The sequence below is a fragment of the Phyllostomus hastatus genome, unplaced genomic scaffold (assembly GCF_019186645.2).
Source record: "Phyllostomus hastatus isolate PE091 unplaced genomic scaffold, TTU_PhHast_1.1 phas_contig_67, whole genome shotgun sequence".
NCBI lineage: Eukaryota > Metazoa > Chordata > Mammalia > Chiroptera > Phyllostomidae > Phyllostomus > Phyllostomus hastatus.
The window spans coordinates 269,310-290,995 of NW_025333936.1; the positions used below are offsets into that span (position 1 = coordinate 269,310).

Here is a 21,686-nt window from a genome sequence, read left to right on the forward strand (position 1 = left end):
CTATGTCATTCTAATACTGTCATTAAAATGACTCAAATTTGCACAAGGTGTGTGTTCTCCCTCATTGCAAGGACAAATAAACCCAATTTTCTGACTACAGGTGTGCTCCTGGTGGGTTTTTTTGTCTGGAGATTACTGACTAATGAATGCCTCTCAAAACAACTCAAAATCTAGGAGCAGATTATGTACTGTACACAATGATTTCTCCATTCACCTTACCATCTTCTGAACCTCCTTTAAGCTACGTGAACAGTAATTTCTTCAACCAAAGATGATCTTTATTCTTTCCCCTAGACATGAAAAACAATGCTACTGTCAGGCCCACACCACCTACCCTCTTAACTTCTTAAAATAGAAAGGGAAGAAAATGTAATTATGAAACTCCTTTTTTTCATTGTTTACACTATTACAGATGTTCCCCATTTTCCCCTCCTTTGTCCCTCTCCAGCCACTCCCTCCCCAGCCTTCACCACATGATTATCTGTGTCCATGGGCTGTGTATACATGCATATATGTTCTTTGGCTCATCTCTTGGAATCCTCCCCCCGCCTTCCCCTCTGAGATCTGTCAGTCTGTTCCATGTATCCATGCCTCTGGCTTTATTTTGTTCAACCGTTTATTTGGTTCATTAAATTCCACATATGAGTGAGATCATACGGTGTTCGTCTTTCTCTGGCTGGCTTATTTCACTTAGCGTAATAATCGGAATTATTATCCTTTGCATGAATGGATGAAAACTCCATTCTTAACAGCAGCTCTCCTTTCCATAACATCGCCTTCCCCAAAGGAGTTCCTTTTCTCTTTGACGATTTGCATTCTTCATTTTAAAGTGTTATGTATGCAGGTCCAAAGTCTCACATCCTCCTTTCATTCTCAGTTCTCTGATCAAACTCATTTCTGTTTTTCTTCATCCTCATCACGGGTGATAAATACATCTTTTTGCACTCTCTTTAGCATTGCCCTCTCTCCAGCAGCTTCCAACATTATTCTGACTACAATCCTCCACGTGCCTAAACGCTGTGGCCTCAGAGCTTTCCTTTCTTCCTAAACAAGCCGCCTTAAATAACCAGCCCCAGCCCCAGAAGTCACACACAGCCAATCAGTGGCCTGAGTCGAAATTTTGTACCCAATCCCGGGCCACATCTCAGTCCCGCCCCACCCCCACCCCTTCACTTAGCTAAGCCTCAATCACGCGGATCTAACCCGCCCCGCTCCTCTACCCACCTTGACCAGTTCTCACAGCCTATCGAGGCCTGAGTACACACCCCATAAGGTTATCTATCCCTTGGCCACAACCATGTGCACCTTGATCTCTACCCCAGTACTCCCCTCAGCCCTGCACCTTTCACCTCCTCCCTACCCATTCCCGTCCAGTTCCTTCCAGTCCGCGATCCCAGCCGCCTTCAGCCAATCCGCAATCGTACTCCTTATACCCGCGTCATCCCCGCCCAGGCTTCGCCCCCCCACCTCCGAATCCCGCCCCACCAGGCCCTGGATCCCTGGCAGGACCAGCTCTAGAAGCAGAGTTGTCTCGCGAAGAAGGTGAGTGAGCCACGAGAAATTCCGGTATGCAGTGAAGCTAGCGCGGTGTGCAGTGAAACTAGCGTCCGGGCTAGCAGTGTCCTGCGCGGCGAGACGGGGAAGGAGGGCGTCGCGCGCCGGCGGCAGGGAAGAAGAGCCGGTCTGGATTTCCTTAAGGAATAGGACTGTCACTCCTGAGCCGGAAGCGCGTTGGAGCTTGCGTGGGTCGGGGCTCCAGATCCAGCCTCCTGATCCGGACCCCAGGTCCCGGCCCTGGCGGACCTCCGGGGAGGCTGCAGGAGGGCAGCGCTGGAATTAACGGAGTTTCCTCTGGAAAAGGGATGGCACCAAGGTGACTGGCCTTCTAGGGTGGGGACTTTGAACCCCGGTTATCGATTGCCCTTTTTGCTCTTGATTTTGCAGTTTGGGCATTTTGAAAACAGCGTGGCATGGGTAACACCGACTCCAGTTTATCCATAATGGTATTTTTAATAAAAAGAAAACAAAGGCTGTTAACCGGCCATGTAAGTGAATCTAAAGTTTTTAGTTAAAAGAGAAAAGCAGTCCAATCTGTCACTTTTGGAGTCCGAGCAACTCTGTAAGGGGGGAGCCCCGTACCCAGTACAAAACAATTCCTCCACCTCCAGGTCATGCAGTTAGTACCTGAAGCAAGAACTGGGGCTGCTTGCTCACGTCCACACCAGGCACCAATGGTGCAGACCAGCTATTAGAAAGTTTTATCTCACATTGTGCTAAAACAACTCACACCAGCCAGCTACACTTGTCTCAAGAATTTATAATTACACGAACCCCATTTTCACAGAACAGCCCATTCAACAATCCCAGGGTTACGTCTTCTTAAGTATTGTGCCACCTAAATATAGTTAATATTTTCCACCCTTGTTCCAATGACACGACTTTGAGTCTTGTTCCCATTGCACTAAACCAGCCAGTACCTTGTTCACCTCCTACATGCCCTCTGCTGTGTCATTGCACCTTATAGCAGTGGACTAACAGTGGACTAGCAGTGGACTAACAGGTAGAGCAGGAAATGCAAATGATCTTTTCCTTTGGTCAGACTTTTGGCACTAACCTTTTTTGCAGTCACCTCACATCAAATCTTTCTTGAGCTTTCAGTTAACCTGAATGTTCTTATTTATGTCAAATTAACTAAATCTCTCCCTACCTCTCATTCCCATATACAGAGTGGTTATAAATTGATCATTTGGATCTAAGACCAGAGCTTTCATCTTTTCACAATTCATTTTGACTATCTTGCTTACATTTTAGCTCTTAATTCTGCCCCCCAAAATTTACCAACCTTCTCAGCTTCAGGTCATCCCTAAATTTGCCACACATAATTTCTGTATCTTCATTTTAAACAACTTACTCCAATGAGAATGGTTAAATTTTCTGTTGGCCACGCATATTTGAATATGGAGTGTAACTTATGTGTAATATCTCATATTCAGGTTTTCTAGATTACCCTGACTCACAATTGCCTGGTTTTCTTCACAGAACATTGTCTTAAAAGGAGAAAACTAGAAAAAACATAGTGAAAATATTGTTTAGAATTAAAGCTGTATGCCTTTTTGATCCCCCCCTCCCCACTTTTCAAGGCCATCCAAATTTATTGATTTATTCATTGATTTGTTACTTATTCAGCATACATGTGGAATGATAATTGCATTAGAAAAGTGCTGCTTAAAATGTGTTTATTTAAAGTGCAGAGGAAAAATATCAGAGGTTCTGAATCTCTATCAGCCTGCTTAGGTTTTGGAGTCATTTTTTCACCCATCACTCTCACAATTCCTTCCACAATGAGATTACCTAGTGAGAAGAGAGCCCAGATCTGTATATGGAGGAATTCCATCATTTCGCAGCAGGTTGGGGACAGGTAGAAGGAAAATGAAAGGTGGTACTATGTCAAGAGCCAAAGGAACATGGTGTTTCTAGAAGGAGACATGGCTTGACTAGCAGTACTGAGGCCTTGCCGCCAGAGAGCAGGGCTCACCACCTGGGGTGAAATCTCCCAAGAGCTACCATCTGAGCTCAGGCATGATCAGCCAGGGACTTACCTTCTGAGGTTACCTTCAAACCAAGGATTCATTTATTCATCTGTTTTGAAATATGGGAAAACGGAGGCTCCACAAGAGTCAGTGACTTGTCTAACAGCAGACCCCCACTCTTTTTTTAAATAGATTAAGGATTAGAAGCCAGGTATCCTGATTCCTAGTCCTGTTCCCCCATTTTATCCCAAGAAAGTAAAAGAGGTTTCTCTCATTTCTCTACTTGCAAGAAAACATTTTGCTTATACTTTGCTTAATACCAAAGAACTTAGGCTGAATTTAAATAACTGGATGTTTATTTGCTGAAAAAAAAAATTGTCCTAAATCAAATAACGCCATGATACTGAATGAAGATTGCTCCTGTTGTTTGATAAGTTTTCAGTAAAACTATCTCTACTGCCTAACCCAGTTGATATTTTTTACCGTTGATTAGAACAATTAATGACACAAGAATAGGCATGGTTTTTTAAAAAAAAGATTTTATTTATTTTTTTAGAGAGGTGAAGGGAGAGAAACATCAATGTGTGGTTGCCTCTCATGTGCCCCCTACTGCGGACCTGGCCCACAACCCAGGCTTGTGCCCAAACTGGGCGACCCTTTGGTTCTCAGGCTGGCACTCAATCCATTGAGCCACACCGCCAGGGCAGTATATCTTGATATAAGAAAACCTGATCGTTGACTTGAAAGGCATAAAACACAAGGGATAATTTGAATTTTGCACTTTGCAAAAACACTTTGCAAAAAGAAACAATATTTTCTAACAGGACTTACAAATATCCATTCAAATTATTAATTTATGTGATTTTATGTATTCATTCAGTCATTTAACACTTTTACTTATCAAATACCTACTATATACCAGAGAATACAGTAGTGAACTATACTATTATAAATTCGTGAATGAGTGGCCAGCCACACAAACACACGAAAAAAGTGCTTTGCAGAGAATTAAAATAAGCTGATATGATATAGAATGGCTAAGAGACTCCTATTTAAGCTGAGATTTTAATCACATGATGGTTAGGATTTTATAGTCCTCTTTTTTAAGAAACATCCAATATATTATTTTTTATATATAAAGCTTTCTGTAGCCTTAACATTTGGTAGCTTCAGTGTTCTTTTGAATTCTTAGGATCTCTTTTTATAAAAATTTGATCAGAGGTGCAGGAAATGCCATCCCGATTCAACATTTGCAGAGCAAAAAGCTCATGAGAAGTGTCTGTTTGGTTTAATGTCCTTAGAAAGCTGAGTGTTCTCCCACTTCCACATGGCATTATAACAGACTTTCATTTTTCTTTGATCTCCCTCCCCCATAATTGATAATGACATCCTGATAGCTATAGAAGTAACTTAGAATTCATGCTGGTTATGCAACTCCTGAAATGACTTGCTAGTTATGGAATTGTTGAGGGAAGTACCATCTGAGAAAATAACCTAAGAATCCTTCATGTATTTATATTTATCAGGGACCAGATATGATCCTTTCTAAATAACCTTTTTTTAATAACTTTACTGTTATAGATTGTGCTTTTACTAGTAACTTATTCAGACAAGTCTGAGTAGGTTTTAGACTGAAATATTCTGGATTTTATAGCTACCAGAAATGAAACATTTACTTAATGCTCTTGACTAAGTTGGAGCCCTATACTTTTAATTAACAATATCCTTGCAGATGTCTGGTTTAAAATAACATGAATAAATTTGTATGAGGATTTTATTAGAATGATTACATTGATTCCAGTGATAAGAAATTATATCATAGAGAAAAAAGTAGCCCTGGCTGGTGTAGCTCAGTGGATTGAGCGCGGGTTGCGAACCAAAGTGTCACAGGTTTGATTCCCAGTCAGGGTACATGCCTGGGTTGCAGGCCATGACCCCCAGCAACCACACATTGATGTTTCTCTCTCTCTCTCCCTCCCTTCCCTCTCTAAAAATAAATAAATAAAATCTTTTTTAAAAATTATATCATAGAGAAAAATCTATCAAAACTTTATATATATATATATATTTGATATAAACTTACCAGTTAACTGTCTGACAGCAATGTAAATAGCACTCTCTTTAAAAGTTTTTCTTTTATTCTATAGCATGTTTTGGGCCCAGAGGAGACTCTGCTCCCTTGGCAGTAGAGCTAAATTCCTGAAGATGATTTATTCTCCAAAAATCTTCAGACTCTCCACTTCTGCTGTAGGTATTGCTTAATCTTACAAATTATTGTACATATTCTCTGATGTCAAAAAAGTATAACTTTTCAGATACTTTATAAATGTTTTGAAAAGAGTATTTCCATTATATAAGCTAAAGTCACTGCTTGTCATTGGTGAGAACTGATATTCACTGAGCAACTGCTTGCCTGTCTGTGTATCAGGCACAATATTGGGCATTGTGTATTCAGTATCTCATTTTATCTTTACAGAACTCTTCAAGTTATTGTTACATTCCTATCCTATAAATGAAAAAGCAGAGGCTTAGATAAGTTTGGTAACTTACCCAAGGTCACACAGCTTTCATAACCAGGATACCATACTCACCCGGCTCTAGCTTTGGCACAGTAAAGGATAGGCTCTGTATACTCAAGAAATGATATACTGACTATAAGTACAGACACAGTGACTTCAAGATTACAGGCAATATGGCAGACTGAGGTCCAGACTATATAACATCATGGAAGAGGACACAAAGCTCATTCTTACACCATGACTGTCATAACCCAGGGTAAATAAATGACCCAGTTTCTTCAAGTCAGTGGCATGAGATAAAAGAGGGGTGTTTTGGAAGGACTGCTCCGGAATAAAGAGGCTTAAGAACCACAACCACCAAAGCAATGTGTTCACCTTGTTTAGGAATTCAATTCAATCAATCAAAATGTAAAAAGATATTGTTAAAGACAGAGAAGTATGAATGTGTATTGGGTATTCGATGGTACAGAGGAATTATTGTTAATTAGGTGTGATAATCACAATGAAGTTGTATAAACTTTTTTTAGGGATATATGCCAAGTATATATGGGTAAAATGACTTAAGGTCTAGGATTTCCTTTAAAATTACTCAGCAATAAAAAGTAAAAAGGAAAAGAAAGGGAAAGATGAAGCCAATAAGGCAAAATCTTGATAATTACTGAATCTGGTTAATATGTATATGAGTGTTTTAGATTATGTTGAATCATGAAATTGTCCTTCTGTAGGTCAAACACGGGTGAATACTGGCAGTTTTATATTGTTCAAGCTAATAGTAATCTCTCGACTTTTATGTAAGTTTGAAATTTTCATAAGAACAATGGACTTCTCCCTCTGTTTGTAAATACTATTTCTACCTCATGAATGTCTTGGGTTCTAGCTCTCATCTTTGTTAGCGCCATGACTACCTTAGTTGAAGCTCTCCATGCAGAGGCTGAAGCTGAGGGAGTGGGTACGATCACTCAGGGCGATCAGATAAAAGCATGGGATTAAATTAAGGCTGTGTGCGCAGAATTATTATTTATCTGTCAAGCTCAGTTAGAATGTCCATGCCCAGGACCCATCCTGAGAGAATCTTGTTCTGTAAGTCTGAAATGTATTTTGAAAAAATTTTCCAAGTGATTCTAATGTACATCCCGGGTAACCACCACTGACAATACTTTTACTCATATTTACAGATTATCTGGGATAGAATTCAAAGCTTTTCATCTTTAACAATCACATCAGAAAGGTCCCTACATTTCACCAAGGCCTTTGCAGTTAAAATGGTCACACGGATAAATGTGTTCTTCCTGCTCTTGGACACAGGACAGAGCGGACTGAACAGCGCAGTGGCGCTGTAGTGTTACTGCACTCAACCAGCAGGGGTCCAAGGCTCCCCGCCAGAGCAAAAACTTTGGAGGCAGAGTTCAGTGGAAAAAGGAACGTTTTATTTAATTAGCAAAGTATCCGGCAAAACAGCTGTTTACATATTTGTTATTACAACTCCTACATAGATTCAAGAGCTGAAAATAACAGAACAAAAATCTGTGCAAAAACTAAGATGTTAAAACTATATAGTACGTATTTCCTAAAAAGCAAGGCCCGAAAAGAAAGGAACCGTTTTTTAAACAATTGTATGCCCCTTCCTCCCTTCCTCCCGTTGCTGATAGCCCACCGAAGGCTGCGGCACCTGGCGGTGGACAGCTCCGCGCGGGCCTGCAGCCCGAACCTCTTCCCCTCCCCGCCTACCTCCTTCAGGCTCCGGCGTAATGAAGCCGGGGAGATGTCCGCCCAAAGCCGGTTCCCCGCCAGGCTCTCCCCTCTGCAGCTACCTGGAGACGCTGTGCAGCGCGCCAGCCTGCATGCCCACGCGGCCTTGCAGCACCCCCCTCCCGCAGGCTCTGGCTCTTCACCCGTCGCCTGCTCAACCGTGTGGCCTCAGACTTCCCCCCCATCCCCTCCAGCAGGGGATGTTCCGTGCGCCCTGCCCCGCCCTTCCTGGGGCCCCCAGAATCCTTTGCGCACCCGCAGGCGTGGCCCTGGTTGCCAGGGTGATGCGCGCCTGGCAGTCTTGAGGAATCTAAATCGAGAATGACTTACCAGAACCAGCCTGACTACTTACTATGAACCTGTTTTCACAAGAAATTCCTCCACACCATCATTTGTATCAATAAAATCTTGATATATAGGTTACCTCAGAGGAAGGAAATGTGAACGGCGATGGACTGTACTTTATCTGGACTATCTGCTTTCTTTTCCTAAAAAACATTTGTATTGTTTTTGTAATTTTAAATAAATAATATTTTAAATTTTAAGGAAAAGCATTGCAGTTATACAGCAAGAAAAGAACCAAGATGAACCCAAGATGAAAATCACTATCCTCTGTTTTAGCACCGAAATCTTAAAGGCATAGAAACTTGAAAGATTACATTAACCCTAACCCTAACCCTAACCTCTGGTGCTGGAAAACCAAAGAACAAAACTAGTAGATGAGAGAGAAAGCCGGGTGGATGGGTGGATGGATGGGAGATAAGAATGAAGGAAGGAGGAAATAATTGTTCATGAGAGGACTTATGGAGCACCAACTCCTACTGCCTAATAGTGTCACCCTTTGTTAGACCAGTCTTCAGTTAAGGCTTAGACATTCAGATCGCAATGTGTGGCCCATTAATAACCTATTATCTGCTTGTCTTCAAAACAGCCTTCCTAAGTGGGACTTCTCAGGGAGACTATTCTGTATGCTGTAAGCTCTGATGTGTGTAACACGCCAGGGGTGAAACCTAATGTGAACGTCGGACATCTGGTGAGGTGTCCGGGCTGGCTATCAGTTGTAACAAATGTATCACTCTGATGGGGATCCTCGTTGATGGAGGAGGCTGTGTGTGTATGTGGAGGCCGGGAGTGTATGGGGACTCTCTGTACTTTACACTCTATTTTGCTACAAACCTAAAACTGCTCTAAAAACGTCTATTTTTTTAAAAAAAAAGGCTTCTAAAATTTACATGCCCATGAGAGAAGCACAAAAACGGTTTTTATAGTAACTAAGATAAAAACTTCCCTTCTTCAGCCTTTTCTCCCCCAAAGAAATCATAGCTCTCTTTTTTGATATGAAGTCATTATCTATTGTACATTTAATTTATATGCAACAATTGTCCTAACACCCTGTGGTATAAAGTTCCTTGTCCTACTTGTGTCAAAGAGAATCTTTTCTACCTTTTGAGTGGGCACCATATGGTATATACCAAGAACTTTGCTTTTCCACTGTGGATTTAATTCATTTAATCATCATAGCAATTACACAGGGTAGGTATTCATTTTCCTTTTTAACAAATGAGGAAACTGAGTTTTAGAGAAGTCAGGTCATTAGGATAGGTAGCTAGTTAGGCATGAGCTGGGGCAGGCAAAGGAAGGGAAAGGGGATAGATTATCCTCATGCATTCCTGCACATCAACAAGCCCTAAGGCAATTCTTTAAATATTGTTACATATATCAGGTGCATAGGTTCAAGGTCATGACTAGCTGTGCATTTGTACATGACTAATGTTAACCCATAATGTTTAAGCCATCAGTTTGAGTATAACACATGTTTCAGAAGGTGTGTGATGTTTGACCTATGCTGTGAAGTTTTTTGACCGTGACCTCCACAGGGTTAAGCTGAAACAGGCTTCGCCACACTTGAGCTTGTGGTCACCAGATCTCTGATTCAATCTTAGGACATTGTTCAGCCTTATAGGTCACCAGTTTCAGTCACATAGCTCATGCATAGATAGCTAAGCTAGATGGGGGAGCTAAAGAGACAGGAGCGAAGAAGTTCAGGAAGAAAAAGCCCATAAATATCTGAGTTCTGTAATTGATTGGGGCGCTCTCACTCTCCTGAGTGTGCTTCCATAAGCAAGAAATAATTCTTGCTTATTTCACTATAGTTTGTCTCTTGACTGAATTCTTTCCTTCAAGAAGAGAAGGGCCACGCTCTCTTCATTTCACCAGTAACAAAACAACCAACCTAGTATCACATAGTTAATATAGCTTTGATGTTTAAATTTTGAACTAAGATCGATCTGCCTTGAAAGCTCTTTACATTAAACAACCTTAGAATTTTTTATTAGAACATAGGCATATATTACAGGGCACAGAGCTTGGCAGGGCTGTGAGGAGCTGTGCACAGGCTTCCCCCCAGATCTAGCTTTCCATCTCTTCTGGTTGTGAGTGCCCGGAGAAACTACCTGTCTCAGTCTCAAGTCCAAATTTCCATGAATTGCCCTGATGGGTTTAACCTGACTCTATCACATGGAGATGGAAAAACAAATGTTTGCTAAATAAATGTTTGGTAGGTTGTCTTTAACAGTTGCATACAGAGAGGATTTTATCAAAAAAGCCTTGCTAGGTTTCTCCCTATCACATTTACTTTATATTAAATTATAGGTTTTTTTTATTATATCTCCCTTCTTGAAGGAGATCCTCTATCTAAATGGTTTTAAGCAGTTTGAGAGAAGGTGGAAGGTTTTTTCCGAAGTCTTTCTTTTCTTATAAATATTCTGAATCAATATCCCAAAGACATCTTGGGGGGTAGCAAATGCTGCCTTCTTTCACTCAGTTCCTGGTACTCCAGCTATGTACTCACCTGCTCTGTCGGCTGTCAGGTTTAGAGAAACCCTCATTTTCTACTAGCTTGTTTGTCTAAAGGTATTGTTGAAAGGCAATTTGCAGAAAAAAGGCAAAATTATGACTCATACAAGTATAAAAATGAACATGTACTAAAGACTTTTATTTATGTAATGAGAGAGAATGAAGCAGAAGTTATAACCAGTTCAAAGGAAAAGTCAAAAGCACAAATTTTTATGTAGAAGAGGAATTGCATTGCAAATGAAGTCAAAACCACTTTTCCACAGATTAGAGGGAGGTCGATCAAAACTCTTGGACCAGAGTTTGATGCCTACCTATTACCTTCAGTTTAGAAGATGCAAAATATCTCAAAGCCCAATTCTAGCCCTACTAGAATCAGATTTGTGAGGCTGTACTACATCCCCTGCATATTTTCCTTTAGAGTACAATTTTTTCTACAATATAATATCACTTTGAGGGAATCTAAATTCTTTTACTTTCACTCGCATAGTCAACAAATATCAAAGAGCTACAACATATCAAGCACAAGTAATTGTAAAATAAAACACCTAAGTATATATTGCTTACAAGTCCCAGTTAAATGTGTGTGTCTTTGAGTTCATTATAATGGGGGTTCCCCTTGTGTGCCTTAAGTCAACTGCCCCTACGTTGCATTCGCACATCAGTTTTCAGTTCTTCCACCTTTACAAGAACATTGAGTGTAATTTGTCAGTTTTTTAACTGTGTTTTCCTACCTTGGAAAACATCTAAAACTGAGCAAATTTTATTAGGCAGCTTACTTGAGGAGCATTTTGTCCAAATGGAGAAAGAACACATGATTTCAGGATACCCTGGCTACTCTTAATTTTTTTTTCATATTTAATAGAACATTTTTTAAAGCATTTTAGGTTCAGAGCAAAATTAGGTTGAGAGTTCTTGTATCCCCCCACTGAATCCTAACATGCATAGCCTCCCCCATTACCAGTATCTGCCACCACGGTGGTACGAGACAATGAAGCTACATTGACACATTCTTGTCCCCTAATGTCCATAATATACACTAGAGTTCACACTTGGTGTTATACATTCCATGGATTTTGACAAGTGTACAATGACATGAATCCATCTTTATAGTATCATACAGAAATACTTTCTGTGCCCTAAAAAATCCTGTCTTCTGCATGTTTATTTCTTCTCCTTCCCATCCCCAAGCCCTTGAAACCACTGATCTTTTTACTATCTCCATGATTTTGCCTTTAAGATTTCTCCAGGTATGTTTTTTGCTTGGTAGTTTATTTCTTTTTTAGCACAAATGGCATTCCTTGTCTGAATATTGCACATTTTATTTATCCATTAATGTACTAAAAGATATTTTGGTTGCTTCCAAGTTTCTGCATTTATGAATGAAGCTGCTATAAACATTTGTGGGTGGGATTTTATATGAACTTGGTCTTTCCACTCCTTTGGGTAAATACCAAGGAGAGTGATTGCTGGGTTGTATTTAAAAGTGTCTTTAATTTTTATAAGAAACTACCCTGGCAGCTTTTAATGTAATTTTATTTTATTTTATTTTATTTTATTTTATTTTTATTTTATTTTTATTTTATTTTGAATTTACTGGGGTAACATTGGTTAATAGAATTAAATAGGTTTCTGATGTACAATTCTATCATCGTCATCTGTATATTGTATCGTGTGTTCACCACCCCAAGTCAAGTCTCCTTCCATCACCATTATCCCCCCCTTTACCCTTTCCTACATCCCCCCCCCCATCCCCCCTTTCCCTCTGGTAATCGCCATACTATAAACTCTGTTTTTTTCTTGTTTTTTTGATTTTTTGGGGGTTTTTTTTGCTTAATCCCTTCACCTTACTTACCCAGCCCTCCAGCCCCCCTCACTTCTGACAGTTGTCAGTCTGTTCTCTGTATCTATGAGTCTGTTTCTATTTTTTTGTTAGTTTATTTTTTTTATTAGATTCCACTATAAGTGAAATCCTATCATATTTGTCTTTCTCTGCCTGGCTTATTTCACATAGCATAATACCCTCCAGGACCATCCATGCTGTCACAAAAGGTAAGTTTTCCTCTTTTATGGCTGAGTAGTGTTCCATTGCATAAATGTACCACAGCTTTTTTACCCACTCATATATGATGAGCATTTGGGATGCTTCCAAATCTTGGCTATGTTCACTGCAGTATAAATAATACTGCAGAGAACATAGGGAGTGCACATATTCTTTCAAATCAGTGTTTTGGGCTTCTTCAAATATAGTCCCAGAAGTGGATTCATTGGGTCATAAGGCAGTTTCATTTTTAATTTTTTGAAGAAACTCCATACTGTTTTCCCCAGTGGCTGCACCAGTCTGCATTCCCACCAACAGTGCACGAGGTTTCCCTTTTCTCCACATCCTCTCCAACATTTATTTGTTGATTTACTGATGGTAGCCATTCTGGCAGGTGTGAGGTGATACCTTATTATGGTTTTAATTTGCATCTCTCTGATGATTAGTGACGTTTGGCATCTTTTTCATGTCTATTTACCATCTGTATGTCCTCTTTGGAGAAGTATGTTCAGGTTCTTTGCCCATTTTTTTAAGTGGATTGTTTGATTTTTTGGTGTTGAGTTTTATAAGTTCTTTATAAATTTTGGATATTAACCCCTTATTAGATGTGCCATTGGTGAATATGTTCTCCCATTCAATGGGTTTTCTTTTAATTTTACTGATGGTTTCCTTTGCTGTACAAAAACTTTTTAGTTTGATGTAGTCCCATATGTTTATTTTTTCTTTTGTTTCCCTTGCCCAAGGAGATATATCAAAATATATATATATAATATTACACATACTTATATATAATATAATATAATATAATATAATATAATATAATATATAAAATATATGTATATATGGCTACCGGAATTGTCTGAGATTTTACTGCCTATGGTTTCTCCTAGGATTTTTTATGGTTTTGAGTCTAACATTTAAGTCTATAATCCATTTTGAGTTTATTTTTTGTGTATGGTATAAGAAGGTGGTCTAGTTTCAGTCACATAGCACATGTATAGATAGCTAATATATATGTTCAATTATCTCAGTCTCATTTATTGAATTGACTATCTTTACTCTATTGTATGTTTTGGCCTCCTTTGTCAAATGTTAATTGACCACAAAGACATGGGTTTATTTCTGGTCTCTCTATTCTGTTCCATTGATCTATGTGTCTGTTTTATGCCAGTACCATGCCATTTTAATTACTAATGGCCTTGTAGTATAGTTTGATATCAGGTAGCATGATTCCTCCAACTACATTCTTTTTTCTCAAGATTTCTATGGCTATTTGGGGTCTTTTGTGGTTCCATATAAATTATTGAAATATTTGTTCTAGTTCTGTGAAATACACCATTGGTATCTTGATAGAAATACATTGAATCTATAGATTGCTTTGAGTAATATAAATATTTTAATGATATTAATTCTTTGTATCCATACCATAGTATATGCCTCCACTTATTTGTATATTCATTTTCTCTCTTCAAGGTCTTATAATTTCCCGAGTACAAGTGTTTTACATCTGTGGTTAAATTCATTCCTGAGAAATATTTTTAAGCAATTGTAAATGACATTGTTTTCTTAGTTTCCCTTTTTCATAGGCCATTTTTGGTGTATAGAAATGCAACTGGTTTCTGGATATTTATTTTGTATGCTGCTATTTTACTGAATTTATTTATCGGTTCTATTTGTTTTTTTTTATTTTATTTTAATCATTGTTCAAGTACAGTTTTCTGTCCTTTACTTCCATCCCAGCCCACCTACCCATCCCTCCCCACTTTCCTCCCATTTCCACCCCTCCTAGTTTTTGTCCATGTGTCCTTTATATTTGTTCCTGTACTATTTGTTTTTTTGGTGGGGTCTTTAGGGTTTTCTATTTACAGTAAAAGTCATCAGCAAATAATGACAGTTCTACTTCTTCCTTTCCCATCTGGATGCCTTTCATTTCTTCTTACCTGTGGCTAGGACTTCTATAACTATGCTGAATAAAAGAGGTAAAAGCAGACATCCCTGTCTTGTTCCTGATCTTAAGGGACATGCTTTTAGTTTTTGCTCATTGAGTATGTTGCTTGCAGTGGCTGTGTCATATATGGCCTATATTACACTAAGGTATGTTTCTTCTATTCCCACTTTGCTGAGAGTTTTTATCATAAATGGGTGCTGGACTTCATGAAGTACATTTTCTGCATCTATTGATATGATCGTGTGGCTTTTACCTTCATTTTGTTTATGTAGTGTATCACAATGATGGATTTGTGGATATTGTACCAACTTTGCTACCCAGAAGTAAATCTCACTTGATCATGGTGTATGATCTCTTTAATGTGTTGCTAATATTTTGTTGAGGGTTTTAGCATCTATGTTCATCAAGGACATTGGCCTATAATTTTCTTTCTTTGTAGTATCTGTATCTGTTTTTCGGAATTAGGATAATGCTGACCTCATAAAGTGAGCTTGAGAGTCTTCTCTCCTCTTGAATTTTTTGGAATAGTTTGAGAAGGATAGATTTTATTTCTTCTTTGAATGTTTGGTAAAATTCTCCTGTTAAGTCATTTGGCCCAGGAATTTTGTTTGTTTGAAGTTTTTTTGATTAATGCTTCAATTTCAGTGATTGTAATCTGTCTATTCAAATTTTCTGCTTCTTCCTAATTTAGTTTTGGAAGATTATATGTTCCTAGGAATTTGTCCATTTCTTCCAGATTGTCCAATTTGTTGGCATATAATTGTTTGTAGTATTTTCTTACAGTCCTTTCTATTTCTCTGGTGTCAGTTGTTACCTCTCCTTTTTCATTTCTGATTTTATTTATGTGAGTCCTCTCTCTTTTTTTCTTGTGACTCTAGTTAAAGGTTTCTCAATCTTGTTTATTTTTTCAAAGAACAAGTTCTTGGTTTCGTTGACTTTTTGTATTTTTTTAGACTCTATTTTGTTTATTTCTTCTCTGACATTTTTTATGTCCTTCCTTCTACTAACTTTGGGCTTTGTTCATTGTTCTCTTTTCTAGTTCCTTTAAATATAAAGTTAGATTGTTTATTTGATATTTTTCTTGTTTCTTGAGGTAGGTCTGTAGTACTATGAATTTCCTCCTCAGGACTGCCTTCATCATGTCCCATAGATCTTTCTGTTGTTGTGTTCTTTTTTTTTAAATCATTGTTCAAATACAGTTTTCTCCTTTTTACTCCCAATCCAGTCCCCGCTCCCATCCCTCCCCACTTCCCTCCCATTACCACCCTCCCGTATGACCATGTGTCCTTTAAGTTTGTTCCTGTGAACCCTTCCCACTGTCCCCTTACATTCCCTCTACTCTCCCCTGTGGTCACTGTCAGCCTGTCCTCTATTTCAGTGTCTTTGGTTACATTTTAGTTGTTTCTTTGTTTTGTTGTTTAGGTTCCTGTTAAAGGTGAGATCATATGGTATTTGTCTTTCACTGCCTGGCTTGTTTCGCTTAGCATAATGTTTTCCAGCTCTTTTTTGGAAGTCTATTTTGTCTGATATGAGTATTGCTACTCCCGGCTTTTTTTTTCCTGTCCATTTGCTTGGAGATTTGTTTCCAGCCCTTCACTTTCAGCCTGTGTAGGTTTTTTTATCCTGAGGTGGGTCTCTTGTAGACAGCAGATATGTGGGTCATTTTTTTCTTATCCATTCAGCTATTCTATGTCTTTTGATTGGAGCATTTAATCCATTTACATTTAAGGTTATTATTGATAGGTACTTATTCATTGTACTTTATGTACGTGTGTTCCTGTCTCTCTCTCTTTTCCTTCCCTTCCTTAAAGCAGTCCCTTTAGGATCTCTTGCAGAGCTGGTTTGGTGGAGGTGTATTCTTTTAGACTTCTTTTGTCTGGCCTTATTTGGCCTTCTATCTTGATCGAGAGCCTTGCTGGATATAGTAACCTTGGTTGCAGACCTCTGGTTCTCATTACCTGGAGTATTTCTTGCCATTCTCTTCTGGCTTGAAGTGTTTCCATTGAGAAGTCAGCTGTTAGCCTTATTGGGGATCCTTTGTATGTTACTTCCTTTTTTCTCCCTTGCTGCCTTTAAGATTCTCTCTTTGTCTTGAAATTTTGCCATTTTAATTATGATGTGTCTTGAGGTGGGCCTCTTTGGGTTCCTCTTAATTGGGACTCTCTGTGTTTCCTGGATTTGTGTGACTTTTTTCTCTCATCAAATTAGGGAAGTTCTCCCTCATTACTTGTTCAACTAGGTTTTCGATCCCTTGCTCTTCTTCTTCTCCTTCTGGTATCCCTATTATACGGATATTATTACGTTTCATATTGTCTTGCATTTCTCTTAATCCCTCTTCATTCTTTCTGAGCCTCTTTTCCTTTTCTTGCTCCTTCTGGATGTTGTTTTCTACTTTGTCCTCCAGCTCGCTAATCCTATCTTCTGCTTCATCAATCCTGCTTTTCATTCCTTCTACTGTGTTCTTCAGTTCAGAAATTGTATTCTTCATTTCCTCTTGACCTTTGTTGAGAGTTTCTATTTCCTTTTTCATGTTTATATAGTTTGCAGTGAGATTGATGTAATTTCCCTCTAATTTCTGAAAGCTCAATGTGAGTTCATTGAACTTCCTGATAATCATTGTTTTGAACTCACTATCTGATAGTTGAGTTGCCTCTATTTCATTTAGCATTTTTCCTGAGGCTTCCTCATTTCCCTTCAGTTGGGGGGTTGTTTGTTTGTTTTCTCATTGTTTGTGTGTTTCTTCTTTTTTCTTCTTGTTTGTTAATTTGATCTGTTCTGATTCCCTGTAATTATGGTGTCAACTTCTGTGGTTGAATATTTGTGAGATTCAGTGGTGCAATCTCCTTCATGTATCCTGGTGTTCACAGCTTCCCCCTACTCTTTTTTGTGATCAGTTGGAGAAATAAGGCAAAATGGTTTAAGACAGCAAGACAGTATACTATGATATTTACATTAGCAGCCAGTAGAGAAGAGATGAGTTATCCTTTGGCTCCTCATAGTGTTAACCGTGATCCTCCACCCCACTATCCACGTTTTAGAAAGGGTGGAAAGAAGGTAAGACTCTTATTGGGGATGAGAGGATTGCTAGTTCGATCTAGAAAGCTGTGAGGCTGTGGGAGGTCAGATTCTAAGGTAGGGTTGGAATAAAGATTAATAAATAGGAGTAGTGTGTAAAAGAATAGAGACAACCCCACAATAGTATAGTTCAGAAAATTGCAAAGTGGGGTGAGATCAGGTAGGGGTATTGAGAAGTATTTACAATTGTATAGACTAGGCCTTACCAACAGTAATCGTAAAGTGACAGTCTTGTGGCAGAATTGATGAGGTCTAGATAACAAGAATAAAGGGTATAGAACCTTGAGAGGTGTATTAATGGAACACAGATGAAGGATAGTAACTTATCAACACCTTGTGACTGAGATACCAGGGGGAACCTATCAAATGACAGTATAACCAGCCAAGCAATGAAGATTATACAGAAAGAAAAAGAATACCAAAATATTATTAAAATAAAAAATGTCGGAAAAGTGAGAAAAAGATAATACAAATTTACAGTAACTTGCAACATTTAAAAAAAAGGAAAGAAAAAAGGAAAGAAAAGCAGAAGATGTAATGCAGGAGAGAAATTTGGAGTGGAAAGAATAATATTAGGATGAGTGGAAAAGAAACAAGGGATTGCGAGATAAAAATAATAAGAATTGAAAAATAAAATGTCACATAAAACACAAGATAAAATCAATCAACTAACAACAGCCACAAAAACCAAACCAAACCAAACCAAACCAAACCAAACAAAAAAAGAGAGAGAAAATACAAACAAACAAACAAACAAACAAACAAACAAACCTCTTGTTGGTTTCTAACTGTCCAGACCAGTTTTTTCTGATCTTGGTGGATTCAGCTGGCTGAGGGACCTTTGAAATGCTTCCCTCTCTCCCAGCCCAAATCTCAGCAAGTCTGTCAGGTACCCTGGGCGTTCCCGAACACACTGGCTCTCTGGATCTCACTTCCACGTTCTTCCGGACTTCAGGGTCCTGCAGGATTCCAGCTCTATGATCTCAGGAGGCATCTGCGACATTTTGGGATTCACTGCGCCCTTCCTGGGAATCATAAAAGGGTGCACCCCTTCCCCAAACTTTTGAAATATGGGGTCTAGGATTGCCCTAAGCGTCTCGCCGCACCCCTTCCAGGTTCACAGCGAGCGCGAGACAGTCTTCCTGATGGTGCGCAAGTTGAGCCCTTTCCAGCTCCGTGGTCCCCTCCGAACCGCACTCCGACTGGGTGTTGGCATCTTTTCCGGCTCCCCCAGTCGGGCTGGCTGGAAATTTCTGAGCCACTACTGTATGAATGCACCAAGCGCCACGTCCCTCCTGGGATCACGGTGCGAGATTCAGGCCTCCCTATGGGGCGTGAGCCGAGCTCGGCCCGACTCTGTGCTCTTCGCCGATCTGCACTTCCACCGGGCTAGGGGTGCGGGCGCTCTTCCAGGCTGCCCCTGGTCCTGTAGGCTAGAGGCCCTCACTTCTCCCCGGTCTCTGGGTGGGTGTTCATAGTCCCTGGGTGATTTTTTCCCAGTCCAACTGGCCAATCTGTTCCTTCTAGCAACACGTTCTCCCCTGAAGTTGCTCACCCCCGTATTTGGGGGAGGGAGCAGTGACTCCCCTCTCCTGGGAGCCCTGAGGGAGACCCCGGAGCACCGGGCCTGGAGACTGCACACCCCTAGTCCCCGCACTGATCCCTGGGCCCCTTTTGTCTTGAAGAAGTCTCCTTACTGTCTGGTTTTTCCATGATCACGATAATTTTTGATGTCCTGCTTTCAAAGTGATTCGGTAACCTAGTCAACTTGCTCTGTTTCTCCACCCATCGGTGAGTTTCCCTCCTCTTCACAGAAGCTGAGGAAAACACTGCCTAGATCAAAGCCGCCATTTTCCCGTCCTGACTAACTGTCCAAGTCTCTTCCAGACCCCACATCGCTCACAGCCACTCCAGAGGGCACCAGCTAGCCCTGGACGGTGGCAGGGGCCTGGACGCTGCTTTGAGAGGCACCGGGCAGGCGCCCCGGGCGAGGCTGTCCTAACGGTGCTTCTCTGACCGCTTCCCCTGTTGTTGTGTTCTTATTTTCATTTGTTTCAAATATATCTTTTGATTTCTTTCTTGATATTGTTGTTAACCCATTCATTGTTTAATAACATATTATTTAGCCTCCATATCTTTGTATGTTTTCAGGGTTTTTTTTTGTGTGATTGATTTCCAGTTTCATGCCATTGTGGTCAGAGAAGATGCTTGATGTGATTTCAATCATTTTAAATTTATTGAGACTTATTTTGTGTCATAACATGTGGTCTATCCATGTGCACTTGAAAACAGTTTATATTCTGCTTTGGTGTGAAATGATCTGAATATATCAATTAAATCCATCTGATCTAGTGTATCATTTAAGACTGTTGTTTCCTTATTGATTTTCTGTCTGAAAGATCTATCCATTCATGTCAATGGGGTGTTAAATTCCCCTACTATGACTGTATTACTGTTGATCTCTCCCTTTATGTGCATCAAGAATTTTTATAGATTTAGGTGTTCCTGTGTTGAGTGCATAAATGGTTGCAAGTGTTATATCCTCTTGTTGGATTGTTCCCTTTATTATGCCATGTCCTTCTTTGTCTCTTACTATTGCCTTTGTATTAAAGGTTTGTCTGATATAAATATTGCTTCTCCAGCTTTTTCTTTCCTTTCCATTTGCATTAAATGTCTTTTTCTATTCCTTTACTTTCAGTCTGTGCGTATCTTTTGTTCTGAGATGGGTCTCATGTAGAAAGCCTATATGTGCATCTTTTTTAATCCATTCAGCTACCCTATGTCTTTTGACTAAATTATTTAAACCATTTACATTTAAAGTGATTATTGGTAGGTAGGTATTTTTTGCCATTTTATTCTTTTAACTATGTTCCTCTGTATTGTTTTCTTTCTTATTCTTCTTAAAGAATACCCTTTAAACTTTCTTGTAATACTGGTTTGGAGGTAACAAACTCTTTTAGCTTTTGCTTGTCTGGAAAACTCTTTCTTCTTCGATTTTAATTGATAGCCATGCTGAGTAAAGTAGCTTTGGTTGTAGATTCTTGCTTTTCATCACTCTGAATTTTTCTTGCCCGTTCTTTGTGGCCTAAAATGGTTCTGTTGAGAAATCAACTGGCAGCCTTATGGGAGCTCCCTTGTAGGTAACTGTCTTTCTCTTTCTTTTAGAATTCTGTCTTTATCTTTTGACCTTTTAATTATGATGTGCCTTGATGTAGGCCTCTGTTGATTTATCTTGTTTGCGACTGTATGCACTTGCAAGATTTGTGTGTCATTTTCCTCACCTGGTTAGGGAGGTTCTCAGTCACCATTTCTTCAAGTAGTTTCTCGATCCTTTGCTCTTCTCCTTATGGAACCCCTATGATGTGGATGTTGGTACGTTTTATGTTGTCCCCAGAGTCCCTTAAACTATCCTCATTTGTTAAAATTATCTTTCCTTTTTGCTGCTGTGATTGGCTGTGTTCTGCTACCATGTGTTCCAAATTGCTGGTTCAGTCCTCTGCTTCATCCACCCTATTGTTTATTCCTTCTAGTGTAGTCATCATTTCAGATACTCTATTCTTCATTGACTGGTTCTTTTAGATGGTTCCTCTGTCTTTTATTATGAAGCTGTAGTTCCTACTAAGTTCCTTGTAGTTCCCTCTAAGTTCCTTGAGCATCCTTTCTTGTGAAGTATCTATCTGGTAAACTTTGCCTTCATTTCATTCAGCTCTTTTTTCTGGAGATTGCTCCAGTTCTGTTGTGTGGGGCGTGTTTCTTTATCTCTCCATTTTGGCTGCCTCTTTGTGTTTATTTCCATATATTAGGTAGATCTACTATGATTCCCAGTCTTGGTAGGGTAGCCTTACGTAGGAAGTGTTTTGTGGGACCCAGTGGTGCAATCTCCTTGATCATCTGTGTTGGGTACTCCAGGAATTTCTTTTGTGTGACTATAAGGATCAACCCCAACCACACAGCGTGAGCTGCTGTGCAGG

At 39.5% G+C, this 21,686-nt stretch overlaps 1 protein-coding gene across 1 annotated transcript in view; it reads left to right on the plus strand.

The window, feature by feature from the left end:
- The first annotated feature begins 1,467 nt into the window (after positions 1–1,467).
- Positions 1,468–21,686, plus strand: part of LOC123825887 (kynurenine--oxoglutarate transaminase 3-like) — a 41,183-nt gene continuing 20,964 nt past the window's right edge. Inside the window, exons 1-2 of the mRNA XM_045849537.1 lie at positions 1,468–1,542; positions 5,678–5,777. Of these exons, the coding sequence (XP_045705493.1) occupies positions 5,679–5,777 (99 nt within the window). The 5' untranslated portion in view covers positions 1,468–1,542; position 5,678. The remainder of the gene's footprint in view (positions 1,543–5,677; positions 5,778–21,686) is intronic.